This window comes from Capricornis sumatraensis, chromosome 12, assembly GCF_032405125.1.
Source record: "Capricornis sumatraensis isolate serow.1 chromosome 12, serow.2, whole genome shotgun sequence".
Classification (NCBI taxonomy): Eukaryota; Metazoa; Chordata; class Mammalia; order Artiodactyla; family Bovidae; genus Capricornis; species Capricornis sumatraensis.
Genome location: NC_091080.1, coordinates 22,273,301 through 22,291,471, shown reverse-complemented (window position 1 = coordinate 22,291,471; position 18,171 = coordinate 22,273,301). Strand labels below are relative to the sequence as shown.

The window sequence follows — 18,171 nt, the reverse complement described above, 5'->3', positions numbered from 1 at the left end:
TTTCCTCTAGACCGGAGGACTAGAGGCAGTCAGTGAGACCAAACCCCAAATAGGAACAATTACAATTAAGTGAACATGCTACCAGATCTTATGCATGTTTTTTTTTTAAATAGTTCAAGATACTCAACTCTGTTTTCAAATGATGAACAGGTAAAGAGTTAAAGTCTTACATAAAATTCTTCAGACGTCTCTGGAGGTTCGGGAAGTAGAGAAGCTTTTGGCGGCAATTTGAGTTCATAGGTCATAATACTCCACCTGAAGGGAGAAGAATATCTGGTCTAAAATTCCTTTAAAATGTAATGGATTTTGCTCTCACCTCACATCCACACATGCTCGTGCTAAGTCACTTCAGTCATGTCTGACTCTTTTGCGACCCCATGGACGGTAGCCCCAAAGGCTCCTCTGTCCATGGGATTCCCCGGGCAAGAATACTAGAGTGGGTTGCCATTTCCTCCTCCAGGGGATCTTCCTGACCCAGGGATCGAACCCGGGTCTCCTGCATTGCAGGCAGATTCTCTACCGTCTGAGCCACCAGGGAAGCCCCTCACATACACATGTGCATACATTCACGAACATGTTTCCCATGTCTGAAATAACCAAATATGGGAAGAGATGGACTTACCATAATCTCATAAAGTGCTGAATTCATAATCTATGATTTCCCTATCTTACCAAATCTCTGATTGGAGACTTTCAAACATTTGAAGGCCATGGCCCACAGTAAGAAATGTACATATGTAACAAGACCGCCCCTCTTCACTAAGTGCAAAGCTTTATGACTTTTCTGTTCTTTTCTGTTTTACTTTTTAAATAATGCTCACTGCAATTTCTAACTAGATTATAAAAGTTACTAATGGGTCACAACCCCAAATTCTAAAATAACGTCCAAGATTAAATAAGTGCACCTATGAAAAATAAATCATTCTGCAGGTAACAATCACTCTTACCAAGTCACCTTATACAGATATGAAATGGAAATTAACTAAATAGTCCTTCTTACATTAAGAAAGTAAGTGTGAAATTGAGAGGAAAATATTAATAGAAATAATGCTTGACTGAAGCAAATTCATTTCAATTAGCTGTAAACATTAATTTCAAACCAAACACTGAATCATTTGGTGTTAGACATAAGCAATCAACTCCAGATAAATCCAGTCATCTACCTAAAGTAATTTCAACACTTGAGAAGAACAATCGGGTATAGACGTTATTATCGTCAGTAACAAGATGTGAAATAAAGACTTTTAAAAGACACAAAGCAAATGAGAGCAGTATTACAAATTATGAAATTTTAAGAAAAGCATATCACAGTGACAGAATCTAGCGAAAAATCCCAAGATTAGCATCAGTATGTAAACAGAACCTAGTGTATCAATCAGACTAATAAGTCTGATAAAAATTCAAATTCTGAGAGAAAGACATAGGTTATCTGTTAGGGTGTGTAAACTAAATAGATGTGTATAACTACTATTCAACTCTTGATATGAATACATTATAAATATGTGCCTGTTGCTGGTTTAGTCACTAAGTTCTATCTAAGTTTGAGACCCCATGGACTGCAGCCTGATAGGCTCCTCTGTCCACGGGATTTTCCCAGAAAGAATACTGGAGTTGGCTGCCATTTCCTTCTTGACCCAGAAATCAAACCGCCATCTCCTGTACTGCAGGCAGATTCTTTACTGCTGAGCCTGCATGGAAACCCTCATTATAAAAATACATATTTGAGCATAAAAAGTCATTCTTTCTTTCATGCATCCATGCAACAGGTATGTACTGGACATCTCACATTGACAGTATTCAAGGGTCTGCTAATAGAAAAGTGAATATGACTTCTCTGATAAAGCCTATATATTCTGGTGCCGAAAACAGACGTAATAAAAGCAATGAATAAAACAATAAGACCTTGTGAAACTTCAAAAAGGGAAAATCACAACTGAAAACAAGGAAGTCAAGTTCCGTATACCTGGAAATACTTCTCTAGTCAAAGGATGGTTAAAGAATTGGGAAAGGAATCCACCCAAGCGTCCTTGGACCTTCCACCTATACCTCTTCCCTTTGTTGGCAAATGACTGGAGCTGAAGAAACAGGAGAAAGTCTCAGCACAGCCCAGGAAGGGATGCTTATTGGTACCAACTAGGCAGAGTTGGAGGCAGAAAGAACCATTTTGGTGGTGATTATATGCATGAAGGGCTTCCCAAAGTTCAGTCGCTGGGTTGGGAAGATCCCCTGGTGGAGGGCATGGCAACCCACTCCAGTATTCTTGCCTGGAGAATCCCATGGACAGAGGAGCCTGGTGGGCTGCAGTCCATGGGGTCCCAAAGAGTCAGGCATGACTGAAGCGACTTAGCATGCATGCATGTGCATTAAAGAGTGAGCGCAGTATTGAACAAAGGCCCTCGGAAAGAGTCTGTATTTTGGTGTAGACAATTGGTTCAACCACTTATTAGCAATTTGACCTTGAAAACAAAAGAAATCTCCTGAGCCTTTTACCCTGTAAGATAGAGACAATAGTATTATCCATCTCTAAATGTATAGTGAGGATTAAATGAGATAATATTCTATTAAGAAAAGCAACTAGATGTGCCAGGCAGCCAAAAATATTAATCATTCTTATTTCCACTGTCTCTAGAAAACTCAACATTCATCTCTGTGAAATAGTCCTAATAATGCTTTTCTTAGTCAGTGTTGTTTTGAGGACTAAGTAAGTTAAAGTGAAGTCGCTCAGTCATGTCCGACTCTTTGCGACCCCATGGGAAGTGCAATTAAGTTAATATATATGAAAAAGCATACATAATGTGGAATATTATTAAACATCAATTTTCCACTTGTACTGACAAAGGTCCATATAGTCAAAGCTATGGTTTTTCCAGTAGTCATGTACGGATGTGAGAGTTGAACCATAAAGAAGGCTGAGTGCTAAAGAATTGATGCTTTCAAATTGTGGTGCTGGAAAAGACTCTTGAGGAGTCCCTTGGACTGCAAGGAGATCAAACCAGTCAACCCTAAAGGAAATCACCCTTGAATATTCATCAGAGGGACTGATGCTGAAGTTGAAGCTCTAATACTCTGGCCACCTGATTCAAAGAGCCGACTCACTAGAAAAGACCCTGATGCTGGCACAGATTGAAGGCAGGAGGAGAAAGGGGTGACACAGGATGAGATAGTTGGATGGCATCACTGACTCGATAGACATGACTTTGAGCAAACTCCTGAGAGAAGGTGAAGGAAAGGGAAGCCTTGGCATGCTATAGTCCATGGGTGGCAAAGAACTGGATACAACGTAACAACTGAGCCACAACAACAATCAGCTAAAGATATCCTGTTAGCCTGTGGCCTTCTGACTGACTGAAGGGGGTGACAGAGGATGGGATGGTTGGATGGTATCACCAGCTCAATGAACATGAGTTTGAGCAAATGCTAGGAGATAGTGAAGGACAGGGAAGCCTGGCGTGCTGCAGTCCATGGGGCTGGATGAGTTAGTGACTGAACAACAACAACAATTCTTAAATTAGTAAAGAAAGCACAGGAACAAAATTGTCTTATGTTTCTAACAATAGTCCTAGCTTTTAAAATCCCTTTTATTTTTTTGGGGGGGCATTGGGGGCTTCCCTTGTGGCTCAGCTGGTAAAGAATCCACCTGTAATGAGGGAGACTTGGGTTCAATCCCTGTGGGAAGATCCCCTGGAGAAGGGAAAGCCTACCCACTTCAGTATTCTGGCCTGGAGAATTCCATGGACTGTATAGCCCATGGGGTCGCAGAGTTGGACATGACTGAGCGACTCACCTTCACTTTTTTTTTTGCGGGTTGGTATTAAGGAATTTTACCACAGGGGTGCTGTTTCTCTGCTAACCACCTGGAGACGTTAATTTTTATAACATACAAGGCAAAAGCACACACCCAGTGCAGAGGAAATGCCTCATAGTATTTCCTAGGTTGTGGGGAGAGTGGTATTTAAATTTATAAGAAAAAGCCATTTAAAATACCTTGTGAGGTTTGGTAAGCACTGAATTGGGCAGTCTTCCGGGAAACCACCTCTAGATTCTTTTAAAGACTGGAGACTGAGTCCACTTTATGCTCCCAAACTACAGGGGGATCCCTCTCATGACTGGTTTGGGATTAACACAGATAAATGCTCACCAACCTAGCTTTCTTTTTAAATACCCTGTCTGCAGAAGAATCAGCCATTGCAACATTACCTTATGACAGGCAAGGTTACCGTTAATTAGATTACAGCTTATTTTAGAGTAATTACATTTTGGATTGGTAGCTCCCTGATGAGATTTTGTTATTTTCGGCAAGAGTTCCACAGATGGCTAATCCTATCAGAGTTGTTTTGATTTGTGCTAGCTGGAGTTTATAATGAGATTTTGACATTTGTGTTCCAGTGATGATGGAGGTTACTGCTTACTGAGCCCTGGTTGCTCCTTATGCGCCTGCGCTCAGTCGTGTCTGACTCTTTGCAACCCCGTAGACTGTAGCCTACCAGGCTCCTCTGTCCATGGCATTCTCTAGGCAAGCATACTGTAGTGGGTAGCCATTTCCTTCTCCAGGGGAGCTTCTTGATGGAGTAATCAAGCCCACATCTCCTACACTGGCAGATGGATTCTTTATCATCCATCCATGAGCCACTAGGGAAGCCCGGTTGCTCCCTATATGTCAATTCTAAACACCTCCTCCATGATACTCAGGTCACACAGACTGGGATTTTCTTCTTTTTACATGTGAGGTATTTAGAGAGAGGGCAGTTAAGAGATGCAATCCAGAATACCATAAAAACAGTGATGGTTCCTCCATGTGAAGCTGTTTTCCTAGCATTTTCCTGTCCCTGGGAAAGGATTATATTTTTTAGTATTTTGTTGGCTCAATTTCTTATTAACATGTATAATTAAGACGATATACTATCTAAAGTTTGTATGTTTTCTGTGGTTTTCATGAAACCAGAAGAGGAAAGGGCCATACCTAGTATATTCATTAAAAGACCCCCACAAATTAACTATTTAAGCTTTCTGACCCAAACAGCAGTTGAAAGTAATTAGTATCAACATGAGCTTTCCAAATGGTTCACTGGTAAGGAATCTGCCTGCCAAGGCGAGAGACGCAGTTTCAGTCCCTGGGCTGGGAAGATCCCCTGGAGAAGGAAATGGAAACCTAATCCATTATTCTTCCCTGGAAAATCTCATGGACAGAGGAGACTAGGGGGTTACAGTCCATGGGGCCACAGACAGTAACATGATTGAGCGACTAAACAAGAGTAAGGATTAGTGTAGCCATCTATCTTTAAAATAATGGGTTCATAACACTAGTTTTCTCATTTACAAAATTCACTCAAAAAACATATTTACAGAGTGTCTGTTCTGTGTCAGGCTCTGTTCTAGACCACAAGGGTGGAACCCCTTCACGGGCTTCCTGTCAGCACAATTCTAATGATCAAAAGGAGGATATCAGTATGCTGCTTTCAGTCTAGTTTTAGAAGAGAATTTGTTATTACCTGTCCAGCATCTTGGTACTGGCTCGTTCCAGCTTCTCAAGTATCTGAGGAAGTTGGGTGTCATCATCGTACGAGCCTCCCCAGCCAAGAACCCGGGCAAGGTCGTTTCCTGTACCCAGAGGCAGTACTCCCAGCTGACACTGAATAAAAGAAAAACAAAACAGCCCCACAGGAGACCTCAGACAAGTCGAGAGAGAGGGACTCTGACATTTCTGCACTTCACCGGTCAGCAGGTTAGGATGCACTCATGGTAACCAGCAATGAAAAGAATGATGACCACTTGCCTGTTTGTTCAAGTTGAGCTTATCGATTTCAGACAAAACCCAACCTACACTTCCATCTCCTCCACAAACAAGAATCCGGAAATTGTCAAACTTCTGGAATAACCTTAAACTGAAAGTAAGAAGTATTTTATTTTAGGATAAGTGAATAAAAATCACTTTCCCCAATTCTTTTGTCAATTCTGTTGTTACTTATGGGTACTCATGTTCAGGTTAAATATAAGAACTCTTACAGGTGAATCACACTATAAAAATTAATTTGATTGCAATGTTGAAGTCACGAAAATGTCTTAATCATAAAGAGGAGAGAGGATTATAAGCAGAAATGGAGACAAAATTAGGAAGAAAACGGAGTGAGAAATGCAAAAACAAAAACAAAAAAGAAGCATAACCCAGGAAAGATTATTAAATGTTAAGTGACAAGCAATGGTAAAAGTAGTGATCTTTTTTCTTTCTATCACAAGGATATATTATTTCCATGAGTAGCATATTAAAACCAAGGTGGAGAATCCAGGGCACTGATGCTCTTGAGTGCATGGGGGCGATTCCTAAAGAGATCCACCAAACATCACTAACGTACCGCCACCATACTGCCAGTAGCTTTTTACCTTCCTCTTTTCCTTTTCTCAGGTCAATCTCTTTACTTCTGCCTTCCTTCATCTCAAATTTTGACACATCTCACCTTCTGAATGTACCTTTGTATACCTCAAGTATTGTGGAAAATCGAAAAAAATATGGAGATAATCTCAAGAAGTTTCACAAAGGGAGTTCCTTGGAATTTCAGAGGATGAGTAGAAAAAATGCAAAAAAATAAGATAAAGCAGATATGCTAGAAAGGGAGACAAAGCTAATCAGCAATGGGAGAGACAGAGGTGATGAGAAAGTGCCAGGACCCATGCAGGGGGAAGGAAGGGAGGCACAGCACATCAGGAAGGACTCGGGTTCAGATGAAGAGCAACACCCAGGGAACCAGAAGGGCCCGAGACAGCAAGACAAAGGCAATGGAAACAAGAAGGAAGACCCCGAAGGGACAAAAGTGAAAAGGGGCACAACGAGAGACTGAGAAGAGAAACAGAGAAGATGAGAGAGAGCTGAAGCACAAAACACAAAAGGCCTTTCCAGGAACTGGGGTCTGAAGTCTTCATTCCTACTCCGGTGTTACAGTGGATCCAAGAGAAAAGCCAAGCTGGCATGAGCAAATCAGAAAGAGCTTGTGCGCCCCTGGTTCAGATGACTCAGTATCACCTCTTCAACAAAAATCATATATATATATACACTAATATATATATATATATACTAATATATATATACACTAATATATATATACACTAATATATATATACTAATATATATATACACTAATATATATATACACTAATATATATATATACTAATATATATATACACTTATATATATACACTAATATATATATGCTAATATATATATACTAATATATATATACACACTAATATATACATATACTAATATATATATATACACACACTAAAAATGTATTCAAAGTGCCTCAAGGCATATTTTCCATCACTAAAACACTTAATTTTTTCCCCCCAGATTTTAAGTTATACGACATTCCAGAAAATTTGAAATGGAGAGTTAATGACAGTACTTTCTGTCATTTATGGGAACCAAGTCTGAAATCCTTGAGAACTTGTTTCTGAGATCCACAAGGGTATCTGTGTTTCGGTTAAATAACTGATTATTTGTATTGTATATAGTTCAGTACTAGCCTCCCAATGCAAATCGTTTCCTGAAGTTATTTTTTTGTATTTCTCCATTTACACAAGTTGGTCTACTTCTGTAGAGCTAAGCAAACAGAACTGTTTGATGCAGGATATATTCTAAAACATTTTCTAAACAAATTCACACTTTGGGCACACAGGAAGTTATATAAATATCAAAAGAGTTGTGTTAAAATTTATAATTAGAATGTTGAAAAAAGGGAGGTGTGAGAAGATCAACCCAGAGGCGTCTAGATGAATCTACCATTTTCATGAACTGAAAAACCAAATGTACTTCACACTTAGTGCTACATTTCATTCAAGGAAGATTTGTCAGTAATCAATTACCCCAAATGAGGACCTCCATTCATCAAATCAAACACCTGAGCTGGATTTAGTAACTGTTTAAATCGACGAAGAAACTTGACTCCCTGATTATCGCCACTCTTAGAATTGACAAAAACCAATAAAGGACTAACACAGAATGAAAATGTTGCTCTACAGAAACCTGTGGGGGAAGAAAACAAAAACACAAGGTAAGATCAATATGCACCGCTTTCTCTTAACAAAACTTTAGAAGAAAAACAGTAAATTCATACTTCAGAGCCCCCATATGCATACAGGTTTATTGCTTACATATTAAGAACACAGAACTTACCTTTTAAAATATGAGCTATAATGAAAAATCATACAAAAGATGGTGAAAGTATTAAGCACATATAATTTGAGATCTACCACTTGCCCTAACAACACTTAATTATTAAGAGAAACCAATCATAGTGTACAAATTCACAGTTGTTGAAGGATTCATGCTAATTTTCAGTATTATAAAATATTTAACACCTCCTTGTTGAGGTCTCAGAAAGTATTTTTAAATTTTATAATAAATAACAGAACTTTGATATATTGGGGCTTGGGGGAGGCTGTTAACAGCACAGGTTAAAAAAATCATATCTTCTGCAGCTTCTATGATATGCAGCCAGTAGCTATGATATCTACCGGCATATTTCTATAAAAAGTTTGAAAAGCATAAGGCATTTTATTAATGCAAAACATTAATAATAGTTTATGGTAAAAGCCTTATGTAATATGGTTTGTTTACAAAGAAGTGATAAGTATGCTATCCCCAAACCAGTGTTGTAAATGGGTTCTTCCATATGTACAATTAAGTCATAAAATAGTAACACTAAAAAAAGTGCATGAATGTATGGAATATAAATTCCTACAATGAAACAACAGAAAAATGGGTTTCAAAAAGAGCTTTGCTAATGGGCAGTTTCAATTACAGAGGGGAAAAAATGCTTATAAAAAATTAATTTGTTCAGGTTGCATTTTCTTACAGAATAACGATCTTATTTGATCTGCTGAAATGTAAAATCTATAAATCTTATACACTCTAATTTCACCACTGTGTTAATAGCTATGTTAAACCTTAATTTTAAAATGTTCTTGTATAAATTCAATGTACTGTTCTGCAATTGAAATGGAATTATTATATATAAACTGACCAGAATAACCAACTACAGTGTTATTTATACTAGGAAAATAGTGTACATATCAACATTTGATAAACCAGGAATATACATACTTATATTAGTGATACTTACCATCAGAATCAGTGCTGTTTAGTGCAATTGGAGGTATGACAGACACTTTACATTGGCCAAGTGGACAAATAGGATGATATAAATCTTTACAGGCAGTGTGTACCTAGTAGCAAAGAAATAAGCCTTCAGGAATCAGTAAACACACGTTCATGTTTTGTTATGGAACAAACTATGTCTAAGGAACTGAAAAATGAAGATTAAGTGCATCTTCAAATGTCCAGGAATTCATAAATTATTTCAATGGCACAGTGTTTATACTTCTAAGGAATGGACTAATCATCTTAGAGATGGGAATTTGATTTGGTTTGCGCAGTCTGTTTTCATGGGTGACTCAGGCAAGTCGTCTGTAGTCAGTAAATGCCTGGTGAGAGCAAGGAGAGAGGGAAGAGACAGAGGAAGGAGAACAGAGGAAAGAAGAAGGAAGAAGGGGAGGGAGGAAGGGAGGGAAGAAGGGATGAAGAAGGGAAGCAAACCGGTATGCGTCCAGCATAACTGTCCATAGGAAAAACTGATGACACTGACTGTACAAAATTCTTACAGAATATAATGAAAATAAATACAGTCTGCAAGGTGTCTGCAGGGATCCTGCAACTGTCTATTCACACCTTTTTTACAACACCGTCATGCTAGTACAGTTATAAGGACATCTGTGCCTACTGTCTCAGCTAGACTGCCCGCTCAGTAAAGAAAAGAGAAAGGTCTTATTATCGCCCACTCATCTTGAGAAGTGATCCACATCACCGGCACTCAGCGGATGTCTTAACTCCGTAGGAAAAAAAGTTTCAAGGTCACTCAAGCTGGGCAAACATATCATGTAGGACCCAGGCAATTTAGAATAATTTATGTATCTACCTAGACAGCCTTTAAATGCTTCATCAGGAAAAGCAGGCACTTCATAAAGCACTTATTTAATGTGGTTTTATTTCATTAGTCCTTTTAGAAAACTGGCATATCCGTTAAATATATTTATCAAAACTCTTGAGAAAATAATCGAAATTTAACAGTGATTCTTATTCTGCTGATGACCTGATTTGGGACAGTTTCCTATCATGATTTATAATAATTAATCCATCAGGATTTTAGAAAAATGAGAATGCACAGTTTTAAAAGAAAAAAGTTTGAGAGTCATGAGACAAAACAAAAGAATATTTGTAACAGTGTTAAATGAAAAAGGCAGACATAAAATTGTATCTTCACTATTTTTACAGAAAAGGTAAAACTACGTCCAAAACCTGGACAACAGCTGGAAAACTTAGGCGCTGATTCATGAAGGTTGTGGAAATACGGCTTGGTTTGGTTTTGAACCAAGTGACTACGTTTAGACACTAGGTATTCTGCTGTTAGAAACTCATAGTCTAAAGGCAAAATAATATCATAACAGATAAATGATACTGTATATAATGTACAAGATTAGGAGGGATGGAAACGGTGGCAACAGAGGATGAGATGCCTGGACAGCATCACCGACTCAGACACGACTGAGCAACTGAGTAACAGCAAGCTTTCCTTTTTGGTTACTGTAAGTTTATCTCCTATGTCTGCAGGATAAATTAGGAGTTTGGGATTAACGTACACACACTACTGTATATCAAATAGATAACCAACAAGAACCTACTGTACAGTACAGGGAACTCTACTCAGTATTTTGTATAGCTATAAGAGAAAAGAATCTGGAAATGCATATATATACACCCGTATATTTACTTATGTATAACCGAATCACTGTGCAGTACACCTGAAACTAACACGCCACTGTAAATCCAGCATACTTCAATTAAAAAAAAAAGAAAAAAACAGCTGACTAAAGATAAGTAGAGAGCTATATATTGCAGGCAAAGACAACTTTTATAAGACCTTTCTAAAATGAATCATCACACAGATGATCTCCTTTCTTTTCAAAAAGTTATGAAAAGAGCAGCTGCAGTTTCAGGAGAGAAACAGACTTCAGTAAATGCAGACTAATAGAAGCAGTGGCAGAGACATACGTCAGCAGTTACCGCCCCCAAGAGAAATCTTAGGTGGGACGGAATCCTGACTTAACATCTGGTTTGAATGGCACAAGAGTGTTTTCAGGGCTAGGGTTGCACAAAAGCCCCAAGAAGAGCGAGACTATCGTATATAGTCTGTGTATTACATTAAATGGGATTAAAAACATAAAAAGCAACACCTATGGCAATAAAAGAGGCAACTGATGAAGGAAAACAAAATCATGGTGATCAGGAGAATTATGTTTGATTCAAAGACGAAAAAGAAACACAAGATAACCTATCAGTCCTGACTAAAAAGTCATAGTGCTTATTTCTCCTCCATGGCTCATGCAATCAACTTCATGGATGGCAAAATCAAGACCATCATATGCAGACCTTTTGCATTCACTGATCTTCAAATCAGCAGTATTTTTAAAATTTTTATTAACACTATATTTTGTTTTAATTTTAATTTTTTGGCCACATCATGAAAAGATTTTAGTTCCTGGACCAGGGATTGAACTCGCACCTCTGCAGTGGAAGTACAGACTCTTAACCACTGAACCACCACAGAAGTCCCTTCAGCATACTTACTGAGAGCAATGGTTTCCCATCTTTTTTGTTGGGGGGAAGGGGTGACTTCCAAGACTCAAAACATGACCAAACAACTCAGCCTCAATGCAAGGCAACCAGCACCCTAGTCGGACGGCATCGCCCAGTGCTCAAGTGGGCACACACTGCCTCCTCGCCCTGCTGTCTGAGGGCCGTGAGGTCACCCTGAGGTCCTGCTCAGACTACCCTCCTGCAGCATGGAGGCCCAGTCCTCACGCAGTCTGTCAGAGGCTAGACCATTCCTTGCCGCAGGCTCCATGCTATGCTGTATCTGCTTCCCACCACTTGTTTGCATGTGCAAAGAAGATTTTAAATATTTACTCATTTCTAAAACATAAATGCATACAATTTAAATTGTATCAGTGCATGGTCTACTGAATTCGGCTTCTTTCTGTCAAGAGAACATGCCCAGGGTTGTAGCAAACTCACACCTTGCTTGTCAGTCAAAATCTGGTGGCTTTCTGTCAGCAACAGGTGTTAAAATGGGCTGAAAATAGCAAACCACTAGATGCGGCTAAAGCTTGATGAAAAACAGTAAGACTGTGAGAAAGAGGTCTTCAGATAAAAGAAATATATAACAAAAACAGGTGTCACAAACAGGAAATGTGCAGAAGTAACCAGAGTGGAAGGAATACACTTTGAAAAAGGTGCACCTTAAAATGCGCTTCCCTTGTAGCTCAGCTGGTAAAGAAACGCAGGAGAACGCCTGCAATGCAAGAGACCACCTTCAATGTAGGGGACGAGGGTTCCATCCCTGGGTCAGGAGGATCTCCTGGAGGAGGAAATGGCAACCCACTCCAGTATTCTTGCCTGGGAAATCCCACGGACAGAGGAGCCTGGCGGGCTACAGTCCACGGGGTCACAAGAGTCAGACACGATTAAGCGACTAAACCACCACCACCAAAACGGGTTCATGTACTATCGGCTGTGCTCCGCCATAAATTCTTAGCTTTGTCTCTAAATCTCATAGATGAAAAGATACAGGAAGAAACATTTCTTTTAATGGAGAACATTTATAAAACTCTCACCATCGTTCTACACCAAAGGCATCTCCAGTCTTGAAGACGGAGAACACTGCCACACGTTTTGTCGCAGACAGCACACTTGGCGCTCACGGGCAAGTTACCCTCGAGCCACTGGTGAGGCATGGCCACCTACACAGCAGGAAGAAAGGGCAGTCAAGTTAAAGACCATGGCGGACATCATTCTTAGCCCAGGGAAGAGACACAATGATTTCTTACTCCATGGATCAGCAACATGTATCATTCCTGGCATGCACTCATTTCCCCCACTTTTAATGAGCATCTATTATGCCCAAGCACTATAGGGATACAAAAATAAAACTAAACCCCTACCCTGCAGGATGTGTACTCTCGCTGAGCACAGAGAGGGATTATCATAAAGTGACCAGGAAGGGGTATCAGAGATTTGCATGCAAAGGAGATAAGGTTTTGAAGGTGGGGGGAGCAGGCCCCAAAGTCTGAGGAGTGAGTGTCTGAGTATACAGCTGAGCTGAGCCTTACAGAGTACCTCAGTCAGCCAGATAGGGGTCTACAACATCAGCCCGGCCCAACAACCCCTCCTAAGCCCTTACACACTCCTCTTAAAATTTCAGAGCTGAAAGAAGCTATGAAGGATTGAATTGAAAATAAAAAGTCAGTCTACCCAAACTCTCCATCTAATCCTAATAATCAACACTTCCTCTTAACTCCCTGTTGTAACTACTTAGATGGCTCCCACCTAATTTCCACGGGAGCAGAGGACGAAGGAGTGGGGGTGCCCGGGAGAGAGGGGAGGAGAACGGAGCCTACCCCATCCTCGTTCTCGATGATGTCCTTCCCAACGGAGGCCAGGGTCGTCCACTTGCAGTTGTTCGTTGCCCTCACTGCACAGCGTTTGTGAGCCTTGAACTTGCACACTGAAAAAAAGCCAGCCATTGCTAAGTGAGTATGTACTTGTGGACCAACGAGGAAAGGAAATCACAGCATGAAAGTTCAAAGGCCTGGGGAGGGTGAGTAGAACAAAGATAATATTTTTAAAAGTTTCGATTACTCTTCAATAATAGTCAATATTCTAAAAAGCAAATATGATTATGTGCTTATGAAGCATTCTGATCAAGCTACAGATTGCTACTTAAAGAGATTTCACTTACTCCTAAAAGAAGAAAGGACATAAATACTAAAAGAATTAATTCTTGAGAAAGGAGACAGCACACACACACACACACACACACAGGAAGATAAAATTCAGTAACACAGGAGTTCTGGTAAAATCCAATTTCTAAGCCTGGGTGCTGATTACATAAAAGCATTTAGTTTGTGAAAATTCAACAAACTGCATACCCTTCTGATGTTTTCTTTTTTCTGTTCGTATATTACACTTAAATAAAAAGTTTGAAAATATCAGAGAGATAAAGAACAAGATAATTCAGGGGAATTTGAAAGTCCAAGTATGTCAAGAAAATATCCAGACATCATGGGAAATACATTAACGAGGGTCACAAAGACGGCACTGTCTTTTAAAAGTGTCCTGTTGGGACTTCCCTGATGGTCCAGTGGTCAAGACTCGGTGCTCCCAATGCAGGGTCCCCAGGTTCGATCCCAGATCAAGGAACTAGATCCCCCATGTCACAACTAAGATCCGGGACAGCCAAATAAATATTTTTTAAAAAGTATCTTGTTGGAAGTGAGTAAGTAAAAAAGAGAAAAACAAACATTGTATACTAACACAAATATTTGGAATCTAGAAAGATGGTACTGATGAACTAATCACAGACACAGAGAACAGACGTATGTACTCGGGGCAGGGAGGGCAGTGGGTAAGGAAGGAGAGGGTGGGGCGCATGGAGATAGTAATATGGAAACACGCATCACCACGTGTAAAAGAGACGGCCATTGGGAACTTGCCCTATGACTCAGCGAACTCAAACCAGAACTCTGTAACAGCTGAGAGGGGTGGGAGGGGGAGGGAGGCGGGAGGAGGTTCGAGGGAGGTGACTTAGGTAAATCTTTTCTGAAGGAGATCAGCCCTGGGATTTCTTTGGAAGGAATGATGCTAAAGCTGAAGCTCCAGTACTTTGGCCACCTCATGCGAAGAGTTGACTCATTGGAAAAGACTGACGCTGGGAGGGATGGGGGGCAGGAGGAGAAGGGGACGACTGAGGATGAGATGGCTAGATGGCATCACAGACTCGATGGATGTAAGTCTGAGTGAACTCCGGGAGATGGTGATGGACAGGGAGGCCTGGCGTGCTGCGATTCATGGGGTCGCAAAGAGTTGGACACGACTGAGTGATTGAACTGAACTGAACTGAACTGAACTCATGGCTGATTCATGCTGATGTTTGGCAGAAACCAAAGTAACCCTGTAAAGCAACTGTGTGTATGTTAGTCACTCAGTCGTGTGCAACTCTTTGCGACCCCGTGGACTGTAGCCCGCCAGGCTCCTCTGTCCGTGGGATTCTCCAGCAAAGAATACTGGAGTGGGGTGCCAGGCCCTCCTCCAGGGGATCTTCCCGTCCCAGGGATTGAACCTTGTCTCCTGCATCATAGACAAATTCTTTACCATTTGAGCTACAGGGAAGTCCTAGGGATATAGCCTTCGATTAAAAACAAATAATGTTTTTTAAAAAAAGATTTTAAAAGTATCCTGTTGAGATGACTACATGATAATGCAGAAGAAGGGAATGATGAAGTCACACCCCCACTACATGCATCACTAAAGCTCCCCAGCCATATCATCAAAAAGATACCTACAGAAGAGAAATATGAGGAGACAGCAAGACAGAAGCAGCACGTACATGAAAAAAAAAAAACCACAGGTTACTTGAAAAATCAAACCTTGCTTATGGAAATCAGAACTTGACTACTACGCTTATCCATCCCTGTAAGGACACACTTGTTTGGTTGTCCAGTCCTGTCTGATTCTTTGCGACCCCGTGGACTGTAGCCCATCAGGCTCCTCTGTCCGTGGGCTTCTCCAGGCAAGAGCACTGGAGTGGGTTGTCATGTCTTCCTCCAGAGGATCTTCCCGACCCAGGGATCGAACCCGTGTCTCCTGCACTGCAGGTGTATTCCTTACACTGAGCCACCAGGGAAGCCCACCAAGGACACGCATTAACACACATTTAGCCAATCGCTAATGAATATTGACATTATAACGAGTTTCTGACTTTTCAGAGAAATATTTAAAAGCAGAGATCATTTTGGTAGAAACATAGTAAGTAAGGTACCTGTTGCAAATTCAAAATGAAAAAGTGGCTCCTTTTAGTGTGGTTTTTGAATTTCTACCAGTAAACCATTAACAAATTTGAAATAACAGGTTATGAGCCCTTCTGTTGAAATTGTCTTAATTTAATATAACATGAAAACAAACAGGTCAAGTAAAATAAATAAGATGCCTATATAGCCAAATGTTCAGAATGCTTCAGGTATCATAAATAGCCAGTATATAAATGGCCACTTAAATCAAGCCGTTTTTCCTTAAAAACAATATGAGTACATAGATACTGGCAATGTTTCATTTACCTGCTCTTTTGTGTACACTGACAAATTCTTTCCTGGAAATCATAATATTTTGCTGTAAATGACTTTGTGACTCAAGCAACAGACCTCATATAGAAAACAAATTTTCCACTTAACTTTATTGCTGAGAAACAGTAATGTAAAGAAACAGCATTGCAGGAAGTAAGTTTTGTTTGAAAAGTTACTTCAGCATGATATCTGCTCCCGTTTGCTATAAGGCAAGTGACTTTTACATTAGTTAGTATTTTTAAATTATTTAAATGGCTCAATCTGTTATTTTATTTCTCAAAAGAATGGGTCTAGTTTTAGTTTTAAAAAAGCAAGCTGTTTTCTAAGTACAAGTAAGTGTTGATAGTCAATAACTTTTCTAAGAGACAAAGAAGTAAGTAATATAAGGAGGGCAACAGGGTCTAATTTCATGGCTTTTTGAAGATTTTGCCATTAAAAATTAAATAGTTCATGAAAAATAAAAATCACTTTTGTAATAATAAAGTTCTTCATGCAATGAGTGTTGAGAATCACAAAGGTGTTTAATATAATATACAATGATTAAAATAAAACAAATAAATGAAATTATGGTCACTATGGAATGGACATGAGGAATAGGCACCTTAATTTGGTAGGTGACAATTTTCTCCCAACAAGTGATTCTGAAATAAAGCATTTTTTCCTGACCTGTAATAGCCATTATTTTACACCACAGAACTTAAAAAATATACTGGCTTGTAATAAAATTATGATTCTTCATTGCAATATAGTCTTTAACAAGTTTTAAGTGTTCAACCGTGGTTAAGACAAAAATTCATAAATACCTGTGTAGAGATATTTTAAGCTATTGATTGAAAAGAACTACCATCTAACTTTTTATTCTTAGAGCGCTGTTTAAATACCAGTGAATCACAATTATGCTCTGAAATTATAATTACCATTCTCAATTGATTTGGGGAATTATCTGTGAAATGTGTTTTCTGCCTTCTGTTTTTCATTCATATATTTTATATATGCAAGGCCTTAAAATGATAATTCAGTTATTGTTCAACACAAGCCTAGAAGACAAATCAACAGACTCCTTTTATTGTGAAAAGGGGGCAGAAAGACTAAGAAAATAGTATTGGCGTTGCACCTTGGAAGCTGGATTCTATTATAATACATTATTCATTGTCATTATTGAATGAATTTTTCCTGTATTTGCACCTCTGTTATAACTTAAAAAATTTTTTGTGTTGTAAGCCTTCAGTTTTGCTAAACAAGCAGTTTATGCAGATTTCAAGGGGATTTCTAAAGTTTAACTTTGTTTACAATGAACATATCCTAAATAACTACAGTCTCTTAGAATAAAAAGGCTTCCCTGGTGGTTCATTGTAGAGAATCCCCCTGAAAATGCAGGAGATGTGGGTTTGATCCTTGGATCAGGAAGATCCCCTGGAGAAGGGAATGGCTACCCACTCCAGTATTCTTGCCTGGGAAATCCCATGGACAGAGGAGCCTGGCAGGCTACAGTCCATGGGGTCACAAAAGAGTCAGACATGACTTAGCAACTAAACAATAAAACAACACAAAATAAAAGGCAACCTTTTTGGGTATTCATCAAACCTTTGGGATTTCTAAAATCTGCTACAGTTCTAAATAAACTAATGGCAAGATTTCAAATTTTTATCAACAAAAAAAATTGAATACTAACATATATTCCTCTAAAAGATAATTTTAAAATGCTATAATTGAGACTTTAAAAATCAGAAACTTAATTATCAATAGAATAATGTAACACGTCTTTTTAAAGACTTGGAAGCTTTTTATCCTCACCAGCTAATGTAATTTTCATTTTTCTTTTAAAATGCTTAGAAAAATATTCAGTCATCCCACTGTTAAGTTCAACTTCTTTACAATTAAATATATTTAATAATGCATAACTCTCAGATCATAACTCACAGATCAGTTCTAACAGTACCTAA

General features: G+C 39.2%; 1 protein-coding gene across 2 annotated transcripts in view; it reads right to left on the bottom strand.

Moving 5' to 3' along the window:
* The window catches only part of DGKH (diacylglycerol kinase eta), a 193,207-nt gene that overhangs the window by 51,725 nt on the left and 123,311 nt on the right, over window positions 1-18,171 (bottom strand). For both annotated transcript variants that reach the window (XM_068984345.1, XM_068984346.1), the window contains 7 exons: window positions 13,508-13,614; window positions 12,725-12,850; window positions 9,118-9,220; window positions 7,859-8,018; window positions 5,774-5,882; window positions 5,490-5,629; window positions 171-255 (listed from right to left, as the gene is read on the bottom strand). In XM_068984345.1, coding sequence (XP_068840446.1) covers window positions 171-255; window positions 5,490-5,629; window positions 5,774-5,882; window positions 7,859-8,018; window positions 9,118-9,220; window positions 12,725-12,850; window positions 13,508-13,614 — 830 coding nt within the window. The remainder of the gene's footprint in view (window positions 1-170; window positions 256-5,489; window positions 5,630-5,773; window positions 5,883-7,858; window positions 8,019-9,117; window positions 9,221-12,724; window positions 12,851-13,507; window positions 13,615-18,171) is intronic.